Source organism: Myotis myotis, unplaced genomic scaffold (assembly GCF_014108235.1).
Source record: "Myotis myotis isolate mMyoMyo1 unplaced genomic scaffold, mMyoMyo1.p scaffold_m19_p_17, whole genome shotgun sequence".
Taxonomy (NCBI): Eukaryota; Metazoa; Chordata; class Mammalia; order Chiroptera; family Vespertilionidae; genus Myotis; species Myotis myotis.
In genome coordinates this window covers 41,752,584-41,775,506 of record NW_023416321.1, presented here as the reverse complement: position 1 = coordinate 41,775,506, position 22,923 = coordinate 41,752,584, and the positions used below count along the sequence as shown (strand labels likewise).

At 46.1% G+C, this 22,923-nt stretch overlaps 1 protein-coding gene across 3 annotated transcripts in view; it reads left to right on the top strand.

Moving 5' to 3' along the window:
- The window catches only part of STX8 (syntaxin 8), a 230,323-nt gene that overhangs the window by 94,888 nt on the left and 112,512 nt on the right, over positions 1 to 22,923 (top strand). Inside the window, exon 7 of one of the 3 annotated variants that reach the window (XM_036341590.1) lies at positions 8,580 to 8,938. The exons of the other annotated variants lie outside the window; for them this stretch is intronic. Within the exon in view, the coding sequence (XP_036197483.1) occupies positions 8,580 to 8,725 (146 nt within the window). The 3' untranslated portion in view covers positions 8,726 to 8,938. Of the gene's footprint in view, positions 1 to 8,579; positions 8,939 to 22,923 lie in introns of those variants that run through there. 3 annotated transcript variants of the gene reach the window in all.

Below are 22,923 nucleotides of genomic sequence, written 5' to 3'. Positions count from 1 at the left end.
AGTACAAAAGAAAAGTGATGCTTGTGGATGAATTAGGCAGTGGTGCGAAGTACTGAGGGCGTCTGGCCATGGAGACAACTGCAGTAATTTGAGGTGAAGCATTAACTAGGATGGTGACAATAAGAGTGGAAAGGGGGTACATTTGAGAGAGAAAAAAGAGGAATCTGCAAGTGTTGGTGATGGATCTGCAGAGAGGTCTAAGGCAAGGGATGTGTAAGAGTTGTCTCCCAGACTCAGCCATATTCTAGATAAATAATGGTACTAATGACAGATCTCCACACCGAGAGTTAGAAAATGCCTTTAAAGCAAGCATGTCAAACTCATGGCCCACCAGCCGCATGTGGCCCACAATGAATATTTTTACGGCCCAGCCAATGTAATGGTATATAAGAAACGTTTTAATAAAAAAATTTAGTAACTTAATTTTACAATATCCTGTTATACATAATCTATATATATATAAAAGCCTAAGCAACCATTATGACTAGTCAACCAAACAACCGGTCAACTGGTCACTGTGACATGCACTGACCACCAGGGGGCAGACGCTCAATGCAGGAGCTGCCCTCTGGTGGTCAGTGTGCTCCCACAGCCAACCTTCCGCGGCCAGCCAACCTCCCATGGTCCCTCCTCCAAGCTGGCCAACCTCCCACGGTTCCTCCACCTGGCTGGCCAGCCCTGATCGCCCCAATCGGGACTGGGCGAGACAGCCCTCATTGGCCCGATCACCACCCATGCACGAGGGACCCCACAGGCCTTTGGTTATTAATAACAAACTACAACATTCACTAATGACTGATGACTATAATTGTGTTGCATTCATTTCCCATATGCGCCTTACGTGTAGGCGCACCATTTCTCTCCACTAATACTAGCAGCAAATATTTTAGCAGCCGATTGCCACATCATTAGTCTTGGACTGACTTGTTCGGTGTGCGCAACAGGAAATATTTCGCTTTCGGAGAACAAGAAAAATAGGCTTATTTGCATTATGCTTAGTAATTTGTACAGTTATTCAGTGTCTGGTAAGTTAATGTTCAAGAAAAAATATTAATTTTTATTAAAATGTTCTATTTTATGTTAACGATGACTCATTTATTTCAGCCCTTTGTATTCCACATGTCTCTATTGAAATAAACCTACGTTTCTGTGAAAATTGAAGCTTTTGTTTTTTTGCAGCCACATAAACTTACACCTTTTTTACTTGGCCCTTGATAGCCTTTGAGTTTGACATGCTTGCTTTAAAGTCACCTCATCCAGTGTTTCCCATCTAAGACGTAGTGGAATAGCTCAGGGTGGGAGCCATTAGATTGTGAATGTAGCTCTCAGCTCCTTTCTTTCTGAGTCCCCTTCTTCCTGTCCCTTTACCAGTGAGATTTTTCCAGGGCTCTGGACACGGGTTAGTGTATCCACCACCAGACTGAGCCTCCAGCTTCCTTTTATCCATCCCGACCAGGTTTGAAAAGTCCCCCATGGAGAGGGCCTTACAGAATGCCCTTCCTATGCACCCTTTACTTCTCGTGTACACAGGGGCACATTGGTGAGAATTTTTTAAATGGTTGTGTGTTCCAGCACCAGACCTCCCCCTCACCCAGCAGGAAGTGATATCATTGGTGCTTTCTTGATAAAAATGACAAAACTTATATAGAGGAAAGTATGGCATTGTTAGTAACCATCAATTATTATAGTATGAGAAGATATGACTATTGAGGTTAAAAGTCCATTTTGCAAAAGGATAAATACCTTTTAGTACTCAAAAATATACTACCCTCCAGCTATGGTGTGTCCTGCTATGTTAAAATCAGGATGGTGTTAAGCATCAGTCTACATGAAAAGAAATACTGTGGAAAAAGAAAAAGAAATTGTGGACTTGCTCTACTTTATATCGTCAAACATCATCCGTTGTATTTGATTCGGCTATGCATGCCACCTTGAGGAACTGGCATACATTTCCTAGAGTTGGGGACCAGGCCCAGGTAGAGCCAGCAATATTGTCATGTTCACACTGAAGGACCAGGGTACAGAGCGGGCTCCATCATCTACAGCCCACTGCCTGCTTTTGTACAGCACACAAGGAAGAATTTAGATTTTTATCTTTATAAGTGGTTGAAAAGCTCAAAAACAGAATACTATTTCATCACATGAAAGTTATACAAAATTCAAACTCCATTGTCCCTAAAGTTCTCTTTAATGCAGTTATGCTTGCTGGGGTACAGTGTCCCTGTGGCTGCTTTTGCACTGTAACAGCAGAGTTGAGTAGTTGTGACAAAGACATATGGCCTGCAAAGCCCAAAATGTTTACCATCTGGCCCGTTGCAGAAAATATTTACCAACCACTGGCCGTATGCAGCGTGTCCCAGACTTTCCTGTGCAGGTGAATTACCTGGGCCTCTTGTTACATACACTACAGACTCAGGAGGTCGGGGCCGAGGACTCTGCATTCTGACCAGCTCCCAGACAAGGCCAAAGCTACTGGGCCTTGCATTAGCCTCGGATTTGTGAGGGCCCAGGCACCTAAGGGAGGAGAGGGGCGGGAAGAGATGTGTTGTAAAGGAGAGATGATCACGTTTTTAAAGTGGAAAGAGGCTTGTTTCACGTTACTCCGGAGCTCTGGCTTTTACCTTAGGAAGCCCTTGCTAATGAAATACAATCAGAGAATCCCTGCAGGGGCCGCAGTGAGGCTGGGATATGAGCAGACTCCTAAGTCGGACAAGTGGTTGGACTTTCCCAAAGTGGAAGGTGCTACTTACTATTATGACCTCCTCCAGCTCAGTTTCTTTGGTTGCCATGATAAAGGGAAGAGAGAATATGTGAATGGGAGGACAGAACTGAATTGCTCATAGAAACAAGGCCTAGCCTAGCAGGTTTGGTATTATTGGATTAATCTCTCTCTTTTTTAAGTGTTTTTATTGATTTCAGAGAGAGGAAGGGAGAGGGAGAGAGATAGAAACATCAGGGATGAGAGAGAATCATCAAGCAGCTGCCTCCTGCACACCCCCTACTGGGGATCAAGCCCATAACCCGGGCATGTGCCCTGACTGAGAATCGGACCAGGAACTCCTGGTTTGTGAATTGATGCTTAACCACTGAGCAACACTGGCCGGGTGGATTAATCTCTCTTAAATGGTACAACAGCTAGTTTACTTTTGTAAGGGGAGTGGCAAACTATTTAGGCTTAACATTCAATAAACTCATGGAGTAAGTGTTTAGCTTTGATTTTTATAGTTCAACTAGAGGCCCAGTACATGAAATTTGTGCATGGGTAGGGTCCCTAGTGGCTGCCGGCTGTCGGCCAGGGCCTTCCTTTGTTCCTCACTGCCCCCTGTTGGTCAGCGTACACGACAGCAAGTGATCAAACTCCCGATCAGTCACTTTGCATATTAGGCTTATATATATACTCTAGAGGCCTGTTGCACGAAAAGATTCGTGCAATAGGCCTTCCCTTCCCCTGGCTGCCAGCACCGGTTTTCCTCCGGCACCCGGGATCCAGGCCTTCGCTCCGGCTGGAGGCGCCTTCAAGCCTCTCGCTGCTCCGGTGGCCAGAGGCACCTTCAAGCCTCTCGCGGCTCTGGCGATCGGAGGCGTATTCAAGCCTCTTGCGGTTCTGGCAGCTGGAGCCGCCTTCAGTCTTCGCTCCGCCACTTTGCGCCTACGTATGCAAATTAACCGCCATCTTTGTTGGTTAATTTGCATATCTCGCTGATTAGCCAATGTGAGGTGTAGTGAAGGTATGGTCAATTTTAATCTTTGTCTATTATTAGATAGGATAGATTTGTGCTTCATATTACTGGACTCAGCCCTTGCGTGTACTGAAAAGGCTGCAGTTGTCACACTCATAGGATTTTGTTTCCTTATGAAGCAGGTAATGGTAATCCCTGCCCTTCTTACTCTCCACATCCCTTCCCTGAGCATGTTATCAGCAGTCTTAGAACAGATCCGTGGCTGTAGTCGGACCTTCCAGCTGCAAGTCATTTTCAGCCCTGATGAGTGAATCCTCTTGTTAATGGTTCCTTTAAGAAGGAGAGAGAGAGAGAGAGAGAGAGAGAGAGAGGGAGAGAAGAGAAAGCAAAGACATGAAACTAGCCATTTGAGCAAGCTGATCAATGTTGGAGTCTGTAGTATATTTAGGCAGATGAGTAGTCACAGAGTATTTTACCAACCTAATATTTAGCTATTAACGAATACTTTCAAAACTGTAAAACTCATTAAGTTAATAGTACAACTACCCACACACAATTCAGCAAGTGGCTGTGGTAGTGTGCTCATTGTGTTTCTCTACTTGGAATGCTTTTCATTTCAGCTTGTCATGGGGCCTTTAAAGACATGATTTATGCTTCGTTACACCCTAGGGAGGTTAAGTATTTTCATATTTATTGCACGGAAGAGCATTCTATGATTGCTTGCCTGTCTTAAAATCGGTTTGGTTGGGAAAGGACACAGGAATTCTGACCTCAGCTCTATATCCAAACCAGGAGTCAGCGCTTGAAAAATGTGAATCAATATCTTGCCCAGAGAGTTTGTCTCATTCTGCTAACTGGAGGGAAGAACAGATGGTGGAGGCAGCATACACACAATGCTGCCTTTTCTTTAGTAAATCCACCTATATCCCCAATCCCAGAGCTCGGCTACGGTGACACAGGCCAAATACCTTTCAGCTCTTGAAGACTTCTCAGGCAGTTCTTCATCATCCACTGTATTATGTTCATTGCCGTCATAATTGCTATTCTGATCATTAAAACCCAAGTAGCATGAAGAGTAGATTCTGTTGTTGATGGTGATCTTACAGATCTGCGTGTGTGTGTACAGTAGTCCCCCCACCTGCAGGGGATACATTTCAAGACTCCCCATGGGTAAGTGAAACCGCAGATAGTACCAAACCCTGGACAATGTTTTTTCCTGCACATATGCACCTGTGATAAAGTTTCAACTACTCTTGCTCTTCGAGGCCATAATCAAGTGAAATAAGAGTGAGCTGAACACAAGCACTGCGATGCTGTGACAGTCGATCTGATGAGCAAGTTACTACTAAGTGACTAATGGGTGGGGAAGCGGATATGGCAGGGAGATGCTGGACAAAGGGGTGTGGGTGGGATGGGCGGGACAGCACAAGATTTCACCACTGTGCTCAGACCGGCGTGCAGTCTAAAACTTATGACTTACTTACTTCTGGCATTTTTCATGTAATATTTTCAGACCGCTGTTGATCACTGGGTAACTGAAACCTCGGAAAGTGAAACCACAAATAACCACTGCATTAATATTTTTCAAAATCTAACATTTTAGATGCCCCCTCTTCCTGTTATCTCATGTATCCCAGGTCTCTCACCACTTCTACAAGTAAATAGATATCCTTGCCTACTTTTCCCATTCCACCTGCCCACTTCTTATTTACCTTCCATGCAATCCTTGCTTCTCTCTCTTTTGGCAAGTCTCTTTAAAAAAAAATTGGGGGACCCATGCATGTTGTTCCATTCATCAACTAGATGGATTATATCCCCTTCGGCTCTCGCGTTCCCCTAGGACCAGTGGCTCAATGCCCATAGTTCATTTCTAATGGGTTCCTGGGCTGTGGAATCTCTATTTTTCTTCCACCCTACATAAATCTTTTAAAAATACTGTTTTTGTTTGATGACTTCAATTCTCAAAAACTTTGATTGTTTTCTTATTATCTAATGGATGATGTTAAAATTCCTTAGGCCAATACTTAAAGCCTTTTTAAAATGCAACCCTCATTTTCTTGTACTCCATGTAAGTTTCCTCTATTTCAATTCTGTGTGTCTTTTCCATACCTGTTACTATTCTGGGTGCTCCTTAAGCAATGGGTATAAGCACTATCGTTTTAACCTATTTGGGGAGACTGTATGCTCTCACAGTGCAGGTAAATAATGATAAAAGGTGTCCTGACTGGGTGGTTCAGTTGGTTGGAGTATCATCCTGATGCACCAAGGTTGCAGGTTCAATCCCTGGTCAGGGCACAAATAAGAATCAGCCAATGAATGCATAAATAAGTGGAGCAACAAATTGATGTTTTTTTCTTTCTCTCTCAAATCAATAAATTAAAAATTTTAAATATAAAATAATCCTATATAATAAAAGCCTAATATACTAAGTGTCTGGTAGTCCAGTCGGCTGTTCAACCAATCAAAGCGTAATATGCTAATGATATGCTAAGGCTGCTTAACCGCTTGCTATGGCATGCACTGACCATCAGGGGGGCAGACGATCCGACCAGTAGGTTAGCTTGCTGCTGGGGTCTGACTGATCAGGACTGAGTGAGATGGGCAAGACACACCCTGGAGCCCTCCCAGGGTCCCTCCTCAGCTGGCCAATCTCCCATGTCACTCCCTGGCCCTGATCGTGCACTGATGGGGTCCCTCAGCCTGGCCTGTGCCGTCTTGCAATCTGGGACCCCTCAGGGGATGTCAAAGAGCCAGTTTCAGCCCGATCCTGCAGGCCAGGCTGAGGGACCCCACTGGTGCACAAATTCGTGCACCAGGTCTCTAGTAATAATGATAAAAGGCAACGTATAATTAAGTATATACTGAGCCACATAGGTAAGCATCACTGAAATCTGGGGCTCCTGGGCCCGTTCTTGGTCTTTTCTTACTCTGCCTGCTGTTATCGTGGTCCTTTCCTATTCCTATTGGCTAATCCACATCCTAATCTGTTCCTTTGGCTTCAGCCTCATATAAATGCTGATCATGTTTCAATCTGTATTTCTCCACAGTCCTGGATCCATATTCCAACTTGCCTTAGCATCGTCATCTAAGATTTTCCAGTGCACTATGTCCAAACCTCAGGTCATCACCTACCCCTCAAACCTGCTCCGCCGCTTGCAATTCTTTCTGGGCATCGGTGTCACCGTCCAGCTTATCTTCCAGGTTAGGTACCTGCTGCCAGTCACTCATTTCTGTTGATTTCACCTCTGACACCGCCTCACAGCTTCTCTCCCACCTCTCCCGCCTCTGCTTTCACCTAAGACCCCATTTCCCCCTTTGGGGCTATGGCTGCAGCCCAGCAGGTTTCCTGTCACCTGTTTTCTGTGCTCCAGTCTGTTGTCCCACTGTGGACAGAATTAGCTTCTTAAAAACAAATTGTGCTGTTTTCGTGCTGAAAACCTCTAGTGGCTCCTGTCACATTCAGGATAAAATACAAAAGCCCATCTCGCGCCTAGGCAACCTCATCTTGTGCGTAGCCACACTGAATATGGAATCCGTTTCACACCTCTGCCTTCCCACATGTCGTTCCCTCTGCTCACGATGCTCTTCCCGCCGTCCTTATCTAAAGACAGTCATAGTTCAAATGTCTTCCCCATAAAACCCTTCCCCACGCTCTCAGTCAGGTTGGCCCTTCTGCGGGCTCCACAGAACTCCATGAAGTGACTGTTCGCTATTTCGGATTTTCCCCATTTAATATCTGGGACCCACAGACATACTGTGTGTCCCTCAAGAGAAGGGGCCACGCTCGATTCGTCTTTTCACCTGCATTGGAGCCAGAAGATAGTTTTGACTGAGTGAGTGAATGAACGTGTAATGAATGACGCTGGGGGCTGAGGATGTTGGGAGGGACTCTGTGAAGAGGGATTTTTGACTCCATCAGAAACCATCGAATTGAGCATCTGTTCAGTGCGAGTGCTCACAATCCAGTTATGAGGCAGGAATAATTACTTCCATTTTGCAGAGCTCGAAACTATGACTCAGGTTAAATTATTTGGTTAAGACTATATAGCTAATAGGCAAGAGTCGTGATGTTAAGTCAGATCGGTCTGGGTTCCAAGCTCATGCCTTGTCTACCATGTCAAAACGCTAGTGTCAAAGAATAAATCTTAAGAATGCATGACGAGGCCCTCCCCGAGGATAGTGATTTTGTGATTATGAAGCACTTGGGAGCTCGCAGAGGAAGCCTGTGGTTTTGTAGAGGACTAGCACTGTTTTCACAACTGGTCTCCCCGCCTGCGTCTAGATCTGCGGCCCGAACATTGTTGGACTCACAAAGGAAAACTGTTGCTCTAGAGTGACCGAGTTCAACTTCTCTCCTCCTCAACCTCCAGGGTATTGCGTGGAGGAAAATATTTCAAACCGCACCTGAGCTATAAACAATTTATTCCGAAGGTAACAGTGTTAGCGTTGCAGTATGTAAACCTTTAGCTAATAAAAATCAAAGTCGCCTGATTTGGAAAGTACACAGAAGGTCAGAGGGAAAGCTGGTAAATGTTTTCAAAGACTCTGGATTGAATTCTATCCCCAGCTAGCAAAATAAATAGTCCAGCTGCTAGCCCTGAAACAGACACGTGTTGCAAATGAAATGTTAATAGTTTAAACGCATTGGTCATTAGAAATCAAAAGAAACATGAAGTACACTTTCTAGTTTATGAGAAACAAGGTAAAAGTTCCCAAAATACATTTGTGGTAACTGTGCCTAAAATTGCTTCCTCGTCTTTGACTTTAGTGGCTAATCCTTAGTATGGTATATGTCTGACAGTGGGGCTTTTTTCCCCCCCTATGTAAATGCAAAGGTTTGGAAATAAATGGAGAGTGCAAATCAAGAGATATTAAATCCCACTTTTCCATGTGTCCAAGTGTTTGCTGTCGACTCAAGCTGCCTGCCGGACCTTCTGAGGAACGGGAGGTTACCCTCCACGACGTCTGAGAGTGACCTGATATTTAGCCAGCACATCTGCTCGCAAGCTCTGGCCCGTGTGAGGAGGCTGTGCCGAATTAATTAACTCTGCTTGGTACTCGCAACGATTTTCTCCACATCTTGTTTTACCAGTATAAAATATATAAAACTATTGGAATGTCTTTAGTTTTCCTTGAGAACTTAAACAACAAAAAAAGTAGTTTAAAAATAAGAGTCCATAATGCAGTGTTTCCTGTTTGAAGCAAATGTTAAGTTAAAGCATTAAAATTTGATTTCAATATTTGTCTCTAACTTAAAATTATGGTGAGTTCTATGACTTTAGTCTGTTATAGTTAATACCATTAAAATTTTTTAAAATTCTCAACCAAGGACATATTCATTGATTTTAGATGAGAAAGGAGAGAGAGAGAAAGGGAGAGAAACATCAATGTGAGAAAGAAACAGCAATTGGTTTTCTCCCATACACTCTCTGACTGGGGATTGAACCCACAACCCAGGTGTGTGCCCTGACTGGGAATCTAACCTGCAATTCTCAGTGCACAGGATAATGCTGAACCAACTGAGCCATTGTGGCTGGGCACTTTACCAGTTTTTTAAAATTAATGAAATGCACAAAACCATTGAATTATATACTTTAAACGGGTGAATTTATGGTATGTGAATTATCCTATATAATAAAGAGCTAATATGCAAATGGTCCTCACACCATCGCGCCATACGGGCTCAGACACTCAACACTGGGGAGATAGGAATGGGGACCAGCCAGGCACAAATGAGCTCACGAGAGAGGAATGGGGACCAGCCAGGCACAAATGAGCTCACGAGAGAGGAATGGGGACCAGCCAGGCACAAATGAGCTCACGAGAGAGGAATGGGGACCAGCCAGGCTGCGGCCCAGAAAAGGGACAAGCCGCCCACCCCGCGGTCCTGGGTGCCAGCAGCTGCGCCTGTGCCTGTGGCTCGGAAGAGGGACAAGCCGCCCTCTCTGCAGTCCTGGGCACCAGCGGCTGTGTCTACGCTTGCAGCCCGGGAGAGGGACAAGCCGCCCACCCCGCGGTCCTGGGTGCCTGCGGCTGGCCAGAGGGAGGGAAGCCCAGGTCCCAGGTACCTGCAACCAGTTGGAGGAGGGAATCCTGGGTCCCGGGTGCGGGGTGAGGCAGAGGTGGTTAGGGGCAATCAGGCCAGCAGGGGAGCAGTTAGGGGCGATCAGGAAGGCAGGCAGAGGTGGTTAGGGGCGATCAGGCAGGCAGGCAGGTGAGTGATTAAGAGCCAGTGGTTCCCAGATTGCGAGAGGCAGTCGGACATCTCCCAAGGGGTCCCGGATTGGAGAGGGTGCAGGCCGTGCTGAGGGGCATCCCCCCCTCCCCCCCCCATGCACGAATTTTGTGCACCGGGCCTCTGCTATCTCAATAAAGCTGTTAAAATTCAAAAACTGAGTGTAGTTAGGGAGTGTTCTGGTTAATGAATGTTCTAGGTAATTAAGGACTAATAAATTGCATTGAAACTAACATGTGAAAGGTACCCTTTGTGGGAATATGAATATGAACTTAAACGTTTTTTGTGCTTCATTGGGTGGTATAGTCTTTTAATGATGAAGTTTTAAAAATATGACACTTTGCTATCTACAGAGGATCTGAATAGAACTGTACTGTCACTAGCCACAGGTGGCTTTTGAGCACTTGAAATATGGTTACTCCAAATCAGATATGCTATGTAGGCAAAATACTGGATTTTAAAGATTTGGTATGAAAGAAAGAATGTGAAATTCTCGTTAATAATTTTTATATTCATTACGTACTTTGGATATGCTGGGTTATATAAAATACAGTATTAGGTATATTAGTTTCTTTTTACTTTTTTAATGTGGCTACTAAAATTTTTAAATTTCATTTGGGGCTCATATTACATTTCTCTTGGACAGGGCTGGTCTCCTAATCCTGACCTCCCCAGGACTCACATACTTTGAGAGAGAGTAAGACTCCTGATGACGAGGTAGAACTCAAGGAGTTCACTGAATTGACATGATGTTGATGGCTGCCCCTTCTCTAATTGAGAGTTTCTGGGAATGGGGGCCTGGGAAAGGCCCTGCTCTCACTGGTGGAGAGCTCTCAGGAGGCCACAAGTCCCATCCTAGGAACACAGTGGGTCTGGTAGGCACGCAGTTCCATAACCGAGCTAGCTCAATTGAAAAGTGGAGGAAAGACGTCAGGAGGCAGTTTTTCTTTGGCAAGAGAAGCAGGCATCGCAGGAGTAGAATTACAGCCTTAGGCAAGAAAGGGAAGGCCTCTCAGGCCGTGGACACCCTTTCAACTCTATTTTAGGAAAACTAAAAATGAGCACCTGCACCCAGGGCCCCATCCCCAGAGAAGGCAGCCCAGCCTGGGAGGACTCTGGGCTCCTGGCAGGGGTGACTCCCTCCGTGGCCACCTTACCAGCAGGCCTTGGGCTCAGAGCCTCTCTGTTGTCACACGCATGTTTGCATGTTTAATATCCCTGGAGGCAGCCGCAGCCTTGGCCGAGCTGCTGGTCTGGGCTGTCCTAGTCATCTCCCTTGGTATTAATTACTCTTCTGGTTAGTTCTCTGGTTACAAAGTTACATCGGTTTCAAGCGGTCTGCCCCTAACCACTTGAAACCGTTTTCCACCATAAACCCTCTTATTTTAAGAGTGTGACTTTGCAGGATGTGAGGTTTTTCAGAAGCGCATAGATCATGTTATAGAGGGAATATCCACGTGAACTTTGTCCTGCCCCCTCAGTAGACAAGTCTCAGGATGCCAAGGGGACAGGCGCTGCCACTGGGAGGTGTGTTCCTGGCATTTCACAGTGGACTCAGGTTGCGGCTGTTGGGTAGGTGGTCAGGTGCACCTGCGTTAATACTGTTTCTCTGAGGACATGGTGCATGTAGGACTCGGGCTGCCTCCGAACCATCTGCCGTGGGTACAACCTTATTTCTACGTGGAGGTGTCTTTGGCATTCTTGAGTTGTAAACAGCCAACTCTTTAATACACGTTTGGAATTCATTCTCTTTGCAAACTGGGCAAGTGCTTGTATGACTCTAGAAAACAGCCCCCCCCACCCCCCCACTCCTCGCCGCCACCCTCTCTATTTCCCCCACCCCCGCCCCACCACCACTTAGTGAGGCGAAAGTAGGAAATGTGAACTTTGGGAAGCTGAAGGTGGTAAAAAATCATAGAAATTAGAAGGTACTAAGTGGTAACATGAATTTCAAACTACCTTTCCACCTCTTCACTAATAAATACATCTAGACATAACTTACCTTGAGTTATTTTGTTTTCTCAGGCCTGCACCTCTGAAAGTCTTCAGAGAATAGATTTTTTTCACCCAGGTCTTTACTAATGTAGGAGAAATCCTTCCATGTGTTGAAATTCAGGGTTTAGGGGCTACTTTGGCACCATGTCAAATTAAAAGACATTGTCTGGGTTTTAATTAGTAGGGTGCCTTTTAGTGGTTGGCTGATCCTGCTGGAGAAGAGAGGGGCGAGTATTACAGCTAAAGTACATGGCCTTGAAGCCATGTTTCAGCTATGTGTGGTGCATGCATGTGTGTGCATGTGTGTGTGCATGCGTGTGTGTGCATGTGTGCGTGTGTGAGAGAGAAGAACAGAGATGGAGACTGACTTGTCTGCATATGTGCTGGCCTTTGGATGTGTGTGCTGAGTCTTTTGTTCAGGGCTGACATCCATATTCCAGGAACCCCTGGGGATCTGAGCTGAGCAGGACATAAGCAGGCGTGTCAGGGAGTCTCCATGCTTAGTGCAGCGTGGGAAACGAAGTTTACCTGTCACCTAGCCAGAAGGAAGCCTTAGACCCCGCACTGCAATTGTCCTGCAAGTATTACTGAAGGTAACATCTGAATAAATAAAAATTTTGACCGCAGCCTGGCCACTGTTGCTCAGTGATTGAGCATCTATCCATGAACCAGGAGGCTATGGTTCAATTCCCAGTCAGGGCACATGCCCCGGTCCCCAGTAGGGAGTGTGCAGGAGTCAGTGATTCTCATCATTGATGTTTCTGCCCCTTCCTCCTTCTCCTTTCCTTTTTGAAATCAATTTTTTAAAAAAGTAAATAATAAAATTTTGATCGCAATGGATTGTAATGAAATTTTTAAAAATATATTTTTGTTGATTTCAGAGAGGAAAGGAGGGGGGGGGGGGAGAGAGAGAGAGAGAGAGAGAGAGAGAGAGAGAGAGAGAGAGAGAGATGATGATGATGAAAGAGAATCATTGATAGGCTGCCTCCTGCATGCCCCACACTGGGGATCGAGCCCGCATGTGCCCTGACCAGCAATCGAACCATGATCTTCTGGTTCATAGGTCGACGCTCAAGCACTGAGCCATGCCGTCTGGGTGTAATGAAATTTTTTAAATGATTTACTTTTCACTGTGAAACCCTTAGGGTGGTCGTGCTTAAGGTCCATGCAGTGCTGGGTGGCTGGCAGCTATCATTGTTGAGTGCAGTTATTAAGTAGAATGCCCCCTCACTTCAGGCCCCCGTCTTTGTCCTAATGACAGTCAGGAAGCATGGCATTTATCATACCGATACAAAAGCTATACATAATTTAAAAACAGTGAATATATAATTAGGCAATAGAAAAGAAAGAAGCTAGATGGGGGAACATGTTATAAATGAAAAGGTTTTGAGATTTCACGAAGGGTTGAATGATGATTCCCTAAAAGAAATATCTTCCTTGAACAAGTTTGGATGATATAGTATAGCCTGTCAGACAAAAAGCCAGCTGATTACAGAGCATTTATTGACAAGAGGCCAGATTTGCTCATTATTCACACACAGAACTTGATAAATAGACTTTCTCCTGCTCAGAAACTGTGGCCTGCGTCCCACCTCGCAGAAATCCCGATCGTTCATCAGTATCAACCGCAAACGCCGCCTCCTTCATGAATCTTTCCCTGGCTCCCCCGTTGGCGATGATCTCTTCATCCTTTACACTCTGCAGCACTTCGTGCCTCTCTTGTGTCCTGGCGTGTTCTTTGCGCTGGATTATTTATAGTTATTTCTCAATTTGTTTTTTCTCTACTGCATTGCAAACTCCCTAAGGGAAGAAGGCCGCCGAATCTTCGCCTCCTTGGAAGATGTACAAAGTGCCTTGTATATAGGCAGCATCAGGAAAGATAGTTTCAATTTGGGGCTAGTTCCTCAGTTAATTTTATTTTGTAATTGGAAGAAAATACACGGTGAACATCTGTCTTGCCCCAGTGACTTGTCCAGATGCTTCAGTGAGAAAGCGGATGCTGTAAGGGTTCCATCGGCCAGAGCAGAGGAGGAAGGGTCTAGCAACCAGAGTTTCACGGTGGGAGAAGCAAGGGTCGAGGAGAAAGGAGCTCCCAGCTGGCGGTCGAGGGAGGAAGGCCGGCCCTCTACGTGAGGCAGGTCTAAGAGGAGCAAGTTATGGGGACCCTACCAAAGCGGCAGGGTTCGAGCATAGACTGGTTGGGAACGTAAGGCAGACCCCCAATTTTGCAGGAGCCCAGAGGCTTACATCCCAAGGAACAAGGAATGGGTGGACTCCTGGCCCTGGGAATCAACAGGGAGGGGTTGGCAGATGCAAAATTTCCCTGCTGCCGAGCTGCTTGCCATCGTTGTCTTTTCCAGGCTCAAGCCTGGTGCTCAACCTAGTGCAGAACTTAGGGGGCTGCCCAGCCAGGGGCCCAGGGGGTTGCGGTAGTTGGGGGGTGGGAAGAACACAGTCTCGGAGCAGTTCTTTCACAGCCCCTGGTAGGTGGTAGTTTTATGAGGTCAGCACATCTGGAAAATGTTTAGGGACCATCACACACATAGATAAACCCTGCGAACCAGCCCGCCAGGCTGCCTGGTGTGCTGAAGCTGCGGCACCGCGTCCTGCGCTCCGGCGATGGATTTGTCGTGTCCTGTGGCTGAGTGATGGGGAAGGCCTTTCAGTAGTGATCAGCGGGAAGCTCGGATCGGAACCTAGTGCATGACTGACGTGGACGCGTCTGAGAGGCCGTCTGGCGCTGTGTCTAGCTGTCATAGGGACTTTTTCTTCTTTGGAGGATCACGGACCTGTTAAGTGGGGGGGCGGTGCGGGGGGAAGAAAGCTGATTTTAAAAACCACAAAGCATAGCGTACACCAGACTTCGGCAGGTTGGAATTCCCTTTTTTATTTTCTTCTTTAAAAGCATAGTATTTATTAGATTGCCTTTTCATGATTACGTGTAAATACAGAGGTTTGTAAAGAATGAAAATACATGGACCATGATTTCCTCTTAGTTGGTATCTTTTAACAGTGTAATAAATGCACATGTAAAGTTAGAAATTCCAGGCAGAAATTTCGGAAAGGTACAATGTGGTAAGTGAAAGGTTCCTGTGATTCTCAGGGAATTTTTGTGCAGATGTGTATACATGTACTTACTTATGGCTTATTATTTTTAAGAAAAAGGTAATATATTCTGTGCATATGTACTATATGTACTGTAATCCTTTGCTTTTTTAAACCTAATCCAACCAAGAAATCTTCCCCTGTCAGCATGTACACATTTACCTGATTCCGCATGGTATTACACAGTATGGATTTACCGTAATTTAACCAGTTTTCTAAGGATGGGCATTTTGTTTCCAGTATCTTTCTGTTCCATATAGTGCTACAGTGACTATTAACATGGACAGCATCTGAGACGGTTGTCTGAGAAGCCACTACTTCTGAAGGTGAAGACATGGAGATTTCAGGGGTTGTAATTTCCCCCCATAAAGAGGCAGATCATAAATATTTTCAGCTTTTCAGCAGGCCACACAGCCTCTGTCCCACCTATTCATCTCTGACCTCTGGAGTTGTAGTGCAAAAGCAGCTATAATTGGGTAAACAGACTGTGGTATATAGAGTGTAATATTAGTCATGGAAAGGAATGAAGTTCTGATACATGCTATAATGTGGATAAATTTCAGAAATGTTACGCTAAGTGCGAGAAGTCAGACAAAAAAAGGTCACAATGAAATGCTTAGAATAGGAAATCCATAGACACAGGAATGAGATAAGTGGTTGCCAGGGTCTGGGGGGAGTCATATTGAGACCCAGTAGGTGGGTGGCAGATCCACTTTCCAGGAAGAGAAAGGAGACCATAGAACTGATGGGTGCTTACAGGTAAGTTTGGAGGTGGAGAGGAGAGAACTTGGCAGTGGTTTTTCCCAGAGGACCTCTTTCTCTGTGAAATAATTGACAAGAGCACCTGCTGAGAATGAGAAAGGAGGTGGCTGTGGGGTCCAAGGCTAAGAGAATTGCTGAGGTTTGGGGCAGCTGCTGTGGGCAGCTGATTTTAAGGGTCTCTAGTGGCAGATGTTTAGTACAATTGATGAGTTCCTAGGGCTCATCTATAATAATAAAAACGTAATATGCTAATTAGACCCGATGTCCTTCCGGATGTTCTTCTGGATGAAGCTGTGGTGGCAGGGACCAAGACAGAGGCAGCCGCTGCAGCGGCAGGGGCTGAGCCCCTTGCACGAATTTCGTGCATCAGGCCTCTCCTCTAGTTCAGTCAATAAATGTTGATGGAGTGTATCCATGTGCCATGGGGCACCCATCTAAGAACAGCTGATGAGATCATGCTTTTCTAATTTTTCAACAAGAATGTTGTAAGAGAGAGAATGAGAAATGTTACTAAGTCTTTTTTTAAAAAATAATATGTTTTTATTGATTTCAGAGAGGAAGGGAGAGGGAGAGAGAGAAAAAAACATCAGTGATAAGAGAGAATCATTGATCATCTGCCTCCTGCACATCCCCCACTGGGGATGGAGCCCGCAATGCAGGCATGCACCCTGACTGCCAATCTAACCGTGATCTCCTGGTTCATAGGTTGACGCTCAACCACAGTCATGTCGGTCAGGCAAGACATGTTACTAAGTTTTCATCTCTACAACCCAACACTCTTATTCAGAAGGGTCATTCCAGCAGTGGGTTCAGCAGGTTGATTCATGACAGTTTGATTCCACTGCACACAGTACTGCGCTAGGTTAGTCAGTGGACAATAGGGTGACCTGCACACACTTGTTGAAGAGTGAACCTACACTAAAATAGAAGATAACTCCTAGTTCGCGCACATATAATTCCTAATTCATCCAGAGTTTCTGTGAATCCTCTGAGGTTTAGTAGTTAGACCAGACGTGTGTTCCTCCTGTCTCTCTCCCTTCTCCCTGTTCTGTTTGTCTTAGCAAAATTGGGTTCTGTAAGAGCGCGAGAGAGGACTGCAAGCTCAGAAAACACAGTCCTCCCCATGCAGTTGTGAGTGGCCCTTGAAGTTTCGGGTGAGTCCTGAGCCATTGCCTGCGTGTGACCCAGTGACCAACTTTGATAATGAAGGCTTCCAGTACCCACTGTGAGCAGCTCTCAGCATGCTTGGGTAGAACGTTTTTTTTTTTAAGTCTAATTGGCATACAATATCTTACTGGTTTCAGGTGTTCATCGTCGTGATTAGGTATTTATATACATTATGAAATGATCACCAGAAGCTGACTGCCCACCCCCCCGTCTGCTGACCTGCTTGCTGCTGAAGTTCAGCCTCCTCCTTCCCTTTCTTTCATGCGTGATCCCCGCTGACGCCGCACGGTTTTGGAATCTAGTGCACCCCCTTGTGTAACCAGGTGATTGATTTTATAAAGGAAGTCAGAGACTGTCGATATTCAGTTACGACAGTTCTCAATTAAGACATTTTCCCATTTTCCAGAAAACTGGGGAGAGCATGGTGAAAGAGCAAACTCTGGGGAGAAACCAGTCCGCTGTATTTCTTGGTCTTTTCTGGTTCAGCTCTAGAACCATCTCCTAATGGGAATTTATCCGATACTTTCTTTTAGAATAATATTTGTAGGATTGATTCAGTTCTTAGAACTCTCTGGAAAAGTTTTTGCTACTTAATGGAGGAATGGTCAATTCAATCAATTATGATGTGAAAACTTTTTTTCTTCAAAATAAATACTTTTAAAATGTAAAATTTCTCTCTGGGGGAAAAAAAAGAATACCTTAAGATTGCTGTTTTAGATTCTGTGTCCATAAGCTAATAAATCTTGCTTTAGTACAAAAAAATGCCAAGAACCATGATCTTATGAACCATGTCACAGGAGATTAAAAAGAAGTATGTGATTCCCTATTTCCTTCAGGAAGCCTTAATGTAGCAAGGAATTTGGGGTTAGAGTCAGTGTTACTGCCTGGGAAGTAGTTTTAACCAGCAGTGTGCTGAGTACCCGCTGTGGGCCTAGCAGTGTGGTGGACAGTGTGCTGAGTACCCGGTGTGGGCCTAGCAGTGTGGTGGACAGTGTGCTGAGTACCCGCTGTGGGCCTAGCAGTGTGGTCGACAATAAGTGTGTTGGGAGAGAATTAGGAAACAGTGCCTGAATCTGCAGAAGGCCTGCACTGCAGCCAGGGAGGGAAAAGTAATGCACACGAAACAACAGTGAATAGTGTGGGACTAAATGATGCAGCACTAAGCCACACTGGTACATGAATTTAAAAGGCAGGTACACCAGTCCAGCCGGTGTGGCTCAGTGGTTAAGCACTGACCCGTGAACCAAGAGGTCACTGGTTCGATTCCCGGTCAGGGCACATGCCCAGGTTGTGGTCTTGATCCCTAGTAGAGGACATGCAGGAGGCAGCAGATTGACGTTTCTCTCTCATCGATGTTTCTATCTCTTTCTTCCTCTCCTTTTCCTTTCTTTCTGAGATCAATGGAAACAACAACAAATAAGAGCAGGTGCACTGTGGCTGGGAAGCCAAGATGGTGTTTGGGATGAGAAGGAAGATCTTGGGGTGAAAGTCAGGTTCATAGGTACACAGGTTGTCTCGGGCAGTGGTTCTCAGCTTTTGCTGCATATTAGAATCACCTGGGAGTTTTTAAAATCCCCATGTCCAGTCTGCCCCCGATACTGGCGAGTGGTGGGTGCTTTCAGAAGCTCTCAGAATCCCACTATTGAAGGGTTTTTATGGCGATCCATTACCCAAGCAAGACTGATTATATCGTTGACCTTGGTCACTGAACTTCGTCTCAGTGCTCTCTGGTCACATGGTTCCTTCTTGCGACCAGCTCCCATCCTGAAGCTGTGTGTGTGTGGGCGGGGGGATCACCAAGAGTCACCTCCTTAGTGTAAACTCAGGTATGATTGAGAGGGGCTTGTTATGGATAACAAAAGACACTCCTGTCACTAAGGAAGTCCCAGGGTTTTAGGAACTGTGCCCGAAACCAGGACCATAGACCAAGTGTCTTCTTTATTTTACTACAGTTCATTCAATCAGGATTCATGGGAGTAGGAACCAGGCATCTGTGTTTCTAGAGCACCCCAGATGCTTCCAGTGTGTGCAGCCAAGTTTGAAAAGCCTTGTTCTCAGGCAATCCTTTAAAAGCTTAGTATTAAAGACAGAAAGCCTTAGCCCTACTTCCGGTCCAATCCGATCAGAATCTCTGGGTGTGAGGCCAGGGCTGGTATCACGTAAGAGAGCTCCAGGTCCTTCTCAGGTGCCCACAGGCCTGGGAAGCCTGAGTGAGGTGATGGTGGGACCTTCAGGCTGACATGGCTCCAGAGATATTTGGGCAGAGGGCGCTAGAGCTCAAGGGAGATGACGACCCGGAGTTGTTCACTTGGGGGTCATTGTGAGGTGGGAATAAATCTGGCATCATTACCAGTACCAACAAGAGGGGCCCAGGACGAAGACGTGGGAACACCCCAAGGAAGAAAAGGCCAGCAGAGAGGTATGAGTATTTTTCCTGGGATTCACAGAGGAGCGTTTTCAAAGGTGAGGTGGCCAGCCTGTTGGGAAAGCCATAGGGAGCTGCTATAAGATGACCAAGAAGAAAAGCCATTGCCTTTGTCACAGTTGGATCTTGAGGTGATTAATGGGGGAACCAGTCTCACTAGAGTGCGTTGGGGGTGGAAACCAGGTTCTAGGACCTTCTCTGAAGAGGCCATGGCCCACAGAGTAGACCCCGGGTGCCAGGAACCTCTCCGTGAAAGGAAGGTGCAAACCAGGGCAGGAGAGAACTTGTGAGGGCATCAAGGTCAAGAGAAGGGTCTTGAGGGTCGTTCATAATAAGGTTAAGACCCGAGGAGAGGAGCCCAGACTGAGGTGAGTGTTGAAAGGCAGAGGAGAGGTGTCTGGAGAAAGGAAAAGAGCCTGAAGGTGCCAGACAAAGAGGCCGTCTACCAGCCTCGCCACGAGTCAGTACGAGACCCCTGTCCTTCCTCGCACTGTGGGGAGGGGTGGAACGCAGAACTCAGGCTTCAGGCATCAAGTCAAAACAAGCTCCAGAGCTGTGTGATGACTGGGGAAGCTCTAAAAGACACGAACAGATCTGTACATAACTGGTTCTCGTGGCTGACCCTGGTGGAGCTGTCTGGCCCGGGACACCCTGGGCAGCAGCTGTAGTTCTAACCAAGCACCTCAGCAGTACAGATAGTGTGCTCGCTGTGCAAACTCGGCCCCGGCAAGCCCCCAGCCCGAACTGTGGCCCCTGGACCGGAGCCTGCTCTTAACTGTGGTTAGCAGTGCACACTGAGCTAAGCGAACACGTTGAGAGTGAGGAGTCAGACCTCGGGACAGCATTTTGGTGTTGCCATGACACCCAGATGCATTATTAGTAGGCTTGCATTTTGTGGATTTTACAATTTTATTTTCCTAGTAATTTATGTTCACTGCATTTTCCAAAAGCATTGGCCCATAACGGCTGGACATTTTTAGAAAATCCTGCACCACAGGGAGTCTGAGCCGCAGTTTCCTAGCCCCTCCCCTCCCATCTGACGGATGCTCTTCTGCCCTCCATGGAAGCTCTGCAGCTCCCACTCACCTCCCGGGTTCTGTGCTGGGTGGTCACCACTTCTTGGATGTTGGTGTTGCTTTCATGGATGGATGGATGAAGGAAAGGAAGGAGGGAAGGAAGGAAGGAACAGTATGGAAGGGAGGAAGGAAGGAACAGTATGGAAGGGAGGAAGGGAAGGAGAGAGGAAAGGAAGGAAAGAAGGAAGGAGGGAGGGAGGGAAGGAAGGAAGGAAGGAAAGGAGGGAGGGAGGGAGGAAGGGAGGAAGGAAGGAAGGAAGGAAGGAAGGAAGGAAGGAAGGAAGGAAGGAAGGACGGACACATTCATGGCTATTTCATCACCCTTGCTCAGGTGCTCCTGACCCAGGATTCTTTGTGTTCATCTATTCATTCAGCAGATAGTCCATGGACAGATGTGGTGTTGGGGTTGTTTGAAACACTGGAAAGTCAGTGGTGGTTCCTCTGGGACTGAGGCTTGTTTCTTTAGGCCAGGGAATGCCCTGGCCGGGTAGCTAAGAACAGAAGCAAACAACGGAGAGATAAAGGCTACCCTTCAAAGCCCTCAGCTCGGCCTGTTGTTCAGGAAGCCCCTTTCCTGGGTGCTCAGCTGTGACGACTCCCAGCCTCTGGAGCAGGTCTCCTTCCTGACAGTCCCAGCTGTACTCCAGGTCGCTCCCCATCCCATCACCTTGGCCTCTTGTTCACGCTCACTTCCTTACCTTTGGACAGCGCTAATTTATTTTAGTAACAATGTAGGGGTTTGTCCCCGTCCTGTGTCTCCAGGCAAAAGATCCACTTGGTTGGCACTCATCAGTTTGCCTGTGAGCAAAGGGTTTCTCTCACTGTGATACGCTGGGTGAGTTCTGTTCCTCCTTGTCCCTCCTCCTGGCCCCTGCTTTTCCATCTTATGCCACTGGCTTAGCTCAGCCCCGCTCTCCTCCCACGGCTGCAGCCTCCTCCCTGATCTGTCTCCCTCTAGTCCAGACTGTAAGCTTCCTGAGGGCAGGGGGGTGTCTGTCCGTCCCTCTGTGTCCCCAGTGCTCAGACCGTGTCTGACACCTGTTTACTCTCAGGCACTCTGTCCTGTGGCCATTCTTCTCCTAAAGCAAACCTCTGATCACGTCTGGGAACGCTTTCCTTACCTTTTCCTTTGATTACGCAATCATGTGCTTTCTCTACTTTCTCTGTCCTCTTTCATGGTTCTGCAGTTCTTGACTATTTCTGTCATTGGTCAGAACTCCAAAGACAAACCATGTTTATATGCAAAGTGCACTCTATGAACAAACATTTTGACAAAAGCTCTCAAAATGCTGCCAGGAAGTAGAGAGGGGAGTAACCCCTAATCGCCCTGACTATGGGGGTATCAGTTATAGTGATGGGAGGTAGGAGAGCCTGGGTGTCAGGAAGTGCGGGGAAGTGTGCCATTTTAGGGTTAACCTACACTCTGCTTTAGTGAAAATAACTTGCAAATTTTAAGTGTTTTATTTTGAACTACTCTTAGATTTGTAGAAAAGTTGCAAAAATAATACAGAGAGTTCTCTTATCTCCCTCATTCCACTTTCCCTAATATGGACATTTTACTACTATATTCTTTGGGTGATGTGTTTGTGCGGTTTTTAACCCTCTCGCAATTCAGATTAGCCGAATGCTCAGTTATTTCTCTGAGGACGTATTGAATGTTTTCTTGAATAACGGCAAAGACATTTAACTTTGAGCCTCTTGGGTTGTCTTGTGTTCCTCTATAGATCCTCTATACCAGCGGTCGCCAACCTTTTGGACCTCGCGGACCACCAGTGATCCGCGGACCACCGGTTGGGGACTGCTGCTCTATACCACTCTTACCACGATGGCCTCCAACATTTTAGATCATGCATCGCATTAGTAAAAAGTATGAACAACTCTCTAGAATATTCTTTTATAATTGCATTTATAAAATTATAGGTACTGCTCTTCTCTGTATTATGTGGCTCCTAAAATTAGAAATTAGAAAAGGTGGAGATTTTAAGAAATTCAGTATGTTAATAGAAGTTTCAGTTCTTTCTTTCCGCATTCCAATGAATCATCTTGCACACCCCAGTTTGTAGATTATTGGCTTAAATTACCATCTTGGTTTAGATGTCTCCCTCCTTTCCCGACAGAAATGGCGCCCAGTACGGAAATGATGATGTTTTGTATATTGTTTTAACATTGATTATCCTTGACTGTGTAATGTAGGAATTTTCCGATGTGCGATTTGGAAGCAGCTGAACTGCTTCTTAGAATCTCACAAACCAAGTTTACTTGAAAACTGTTTCTCTTACAGCGAAGCTGCGGATTAAGCTTCTCTTAGAGTTCAGAGAACATTCATCTTGTAACCAGCGATTTTAGCGTCTTTATGCTGGAATGAACGCTTGTTTCGGATCTGGAAACAGCATGAAAAAGAAGGCAGCTTGCAAGGTGCTGCGAACGCTCTCAGGAGCTCTGAGTGGCGAGGCCTTGGTTCCGGTGGAAGAGGCCTGA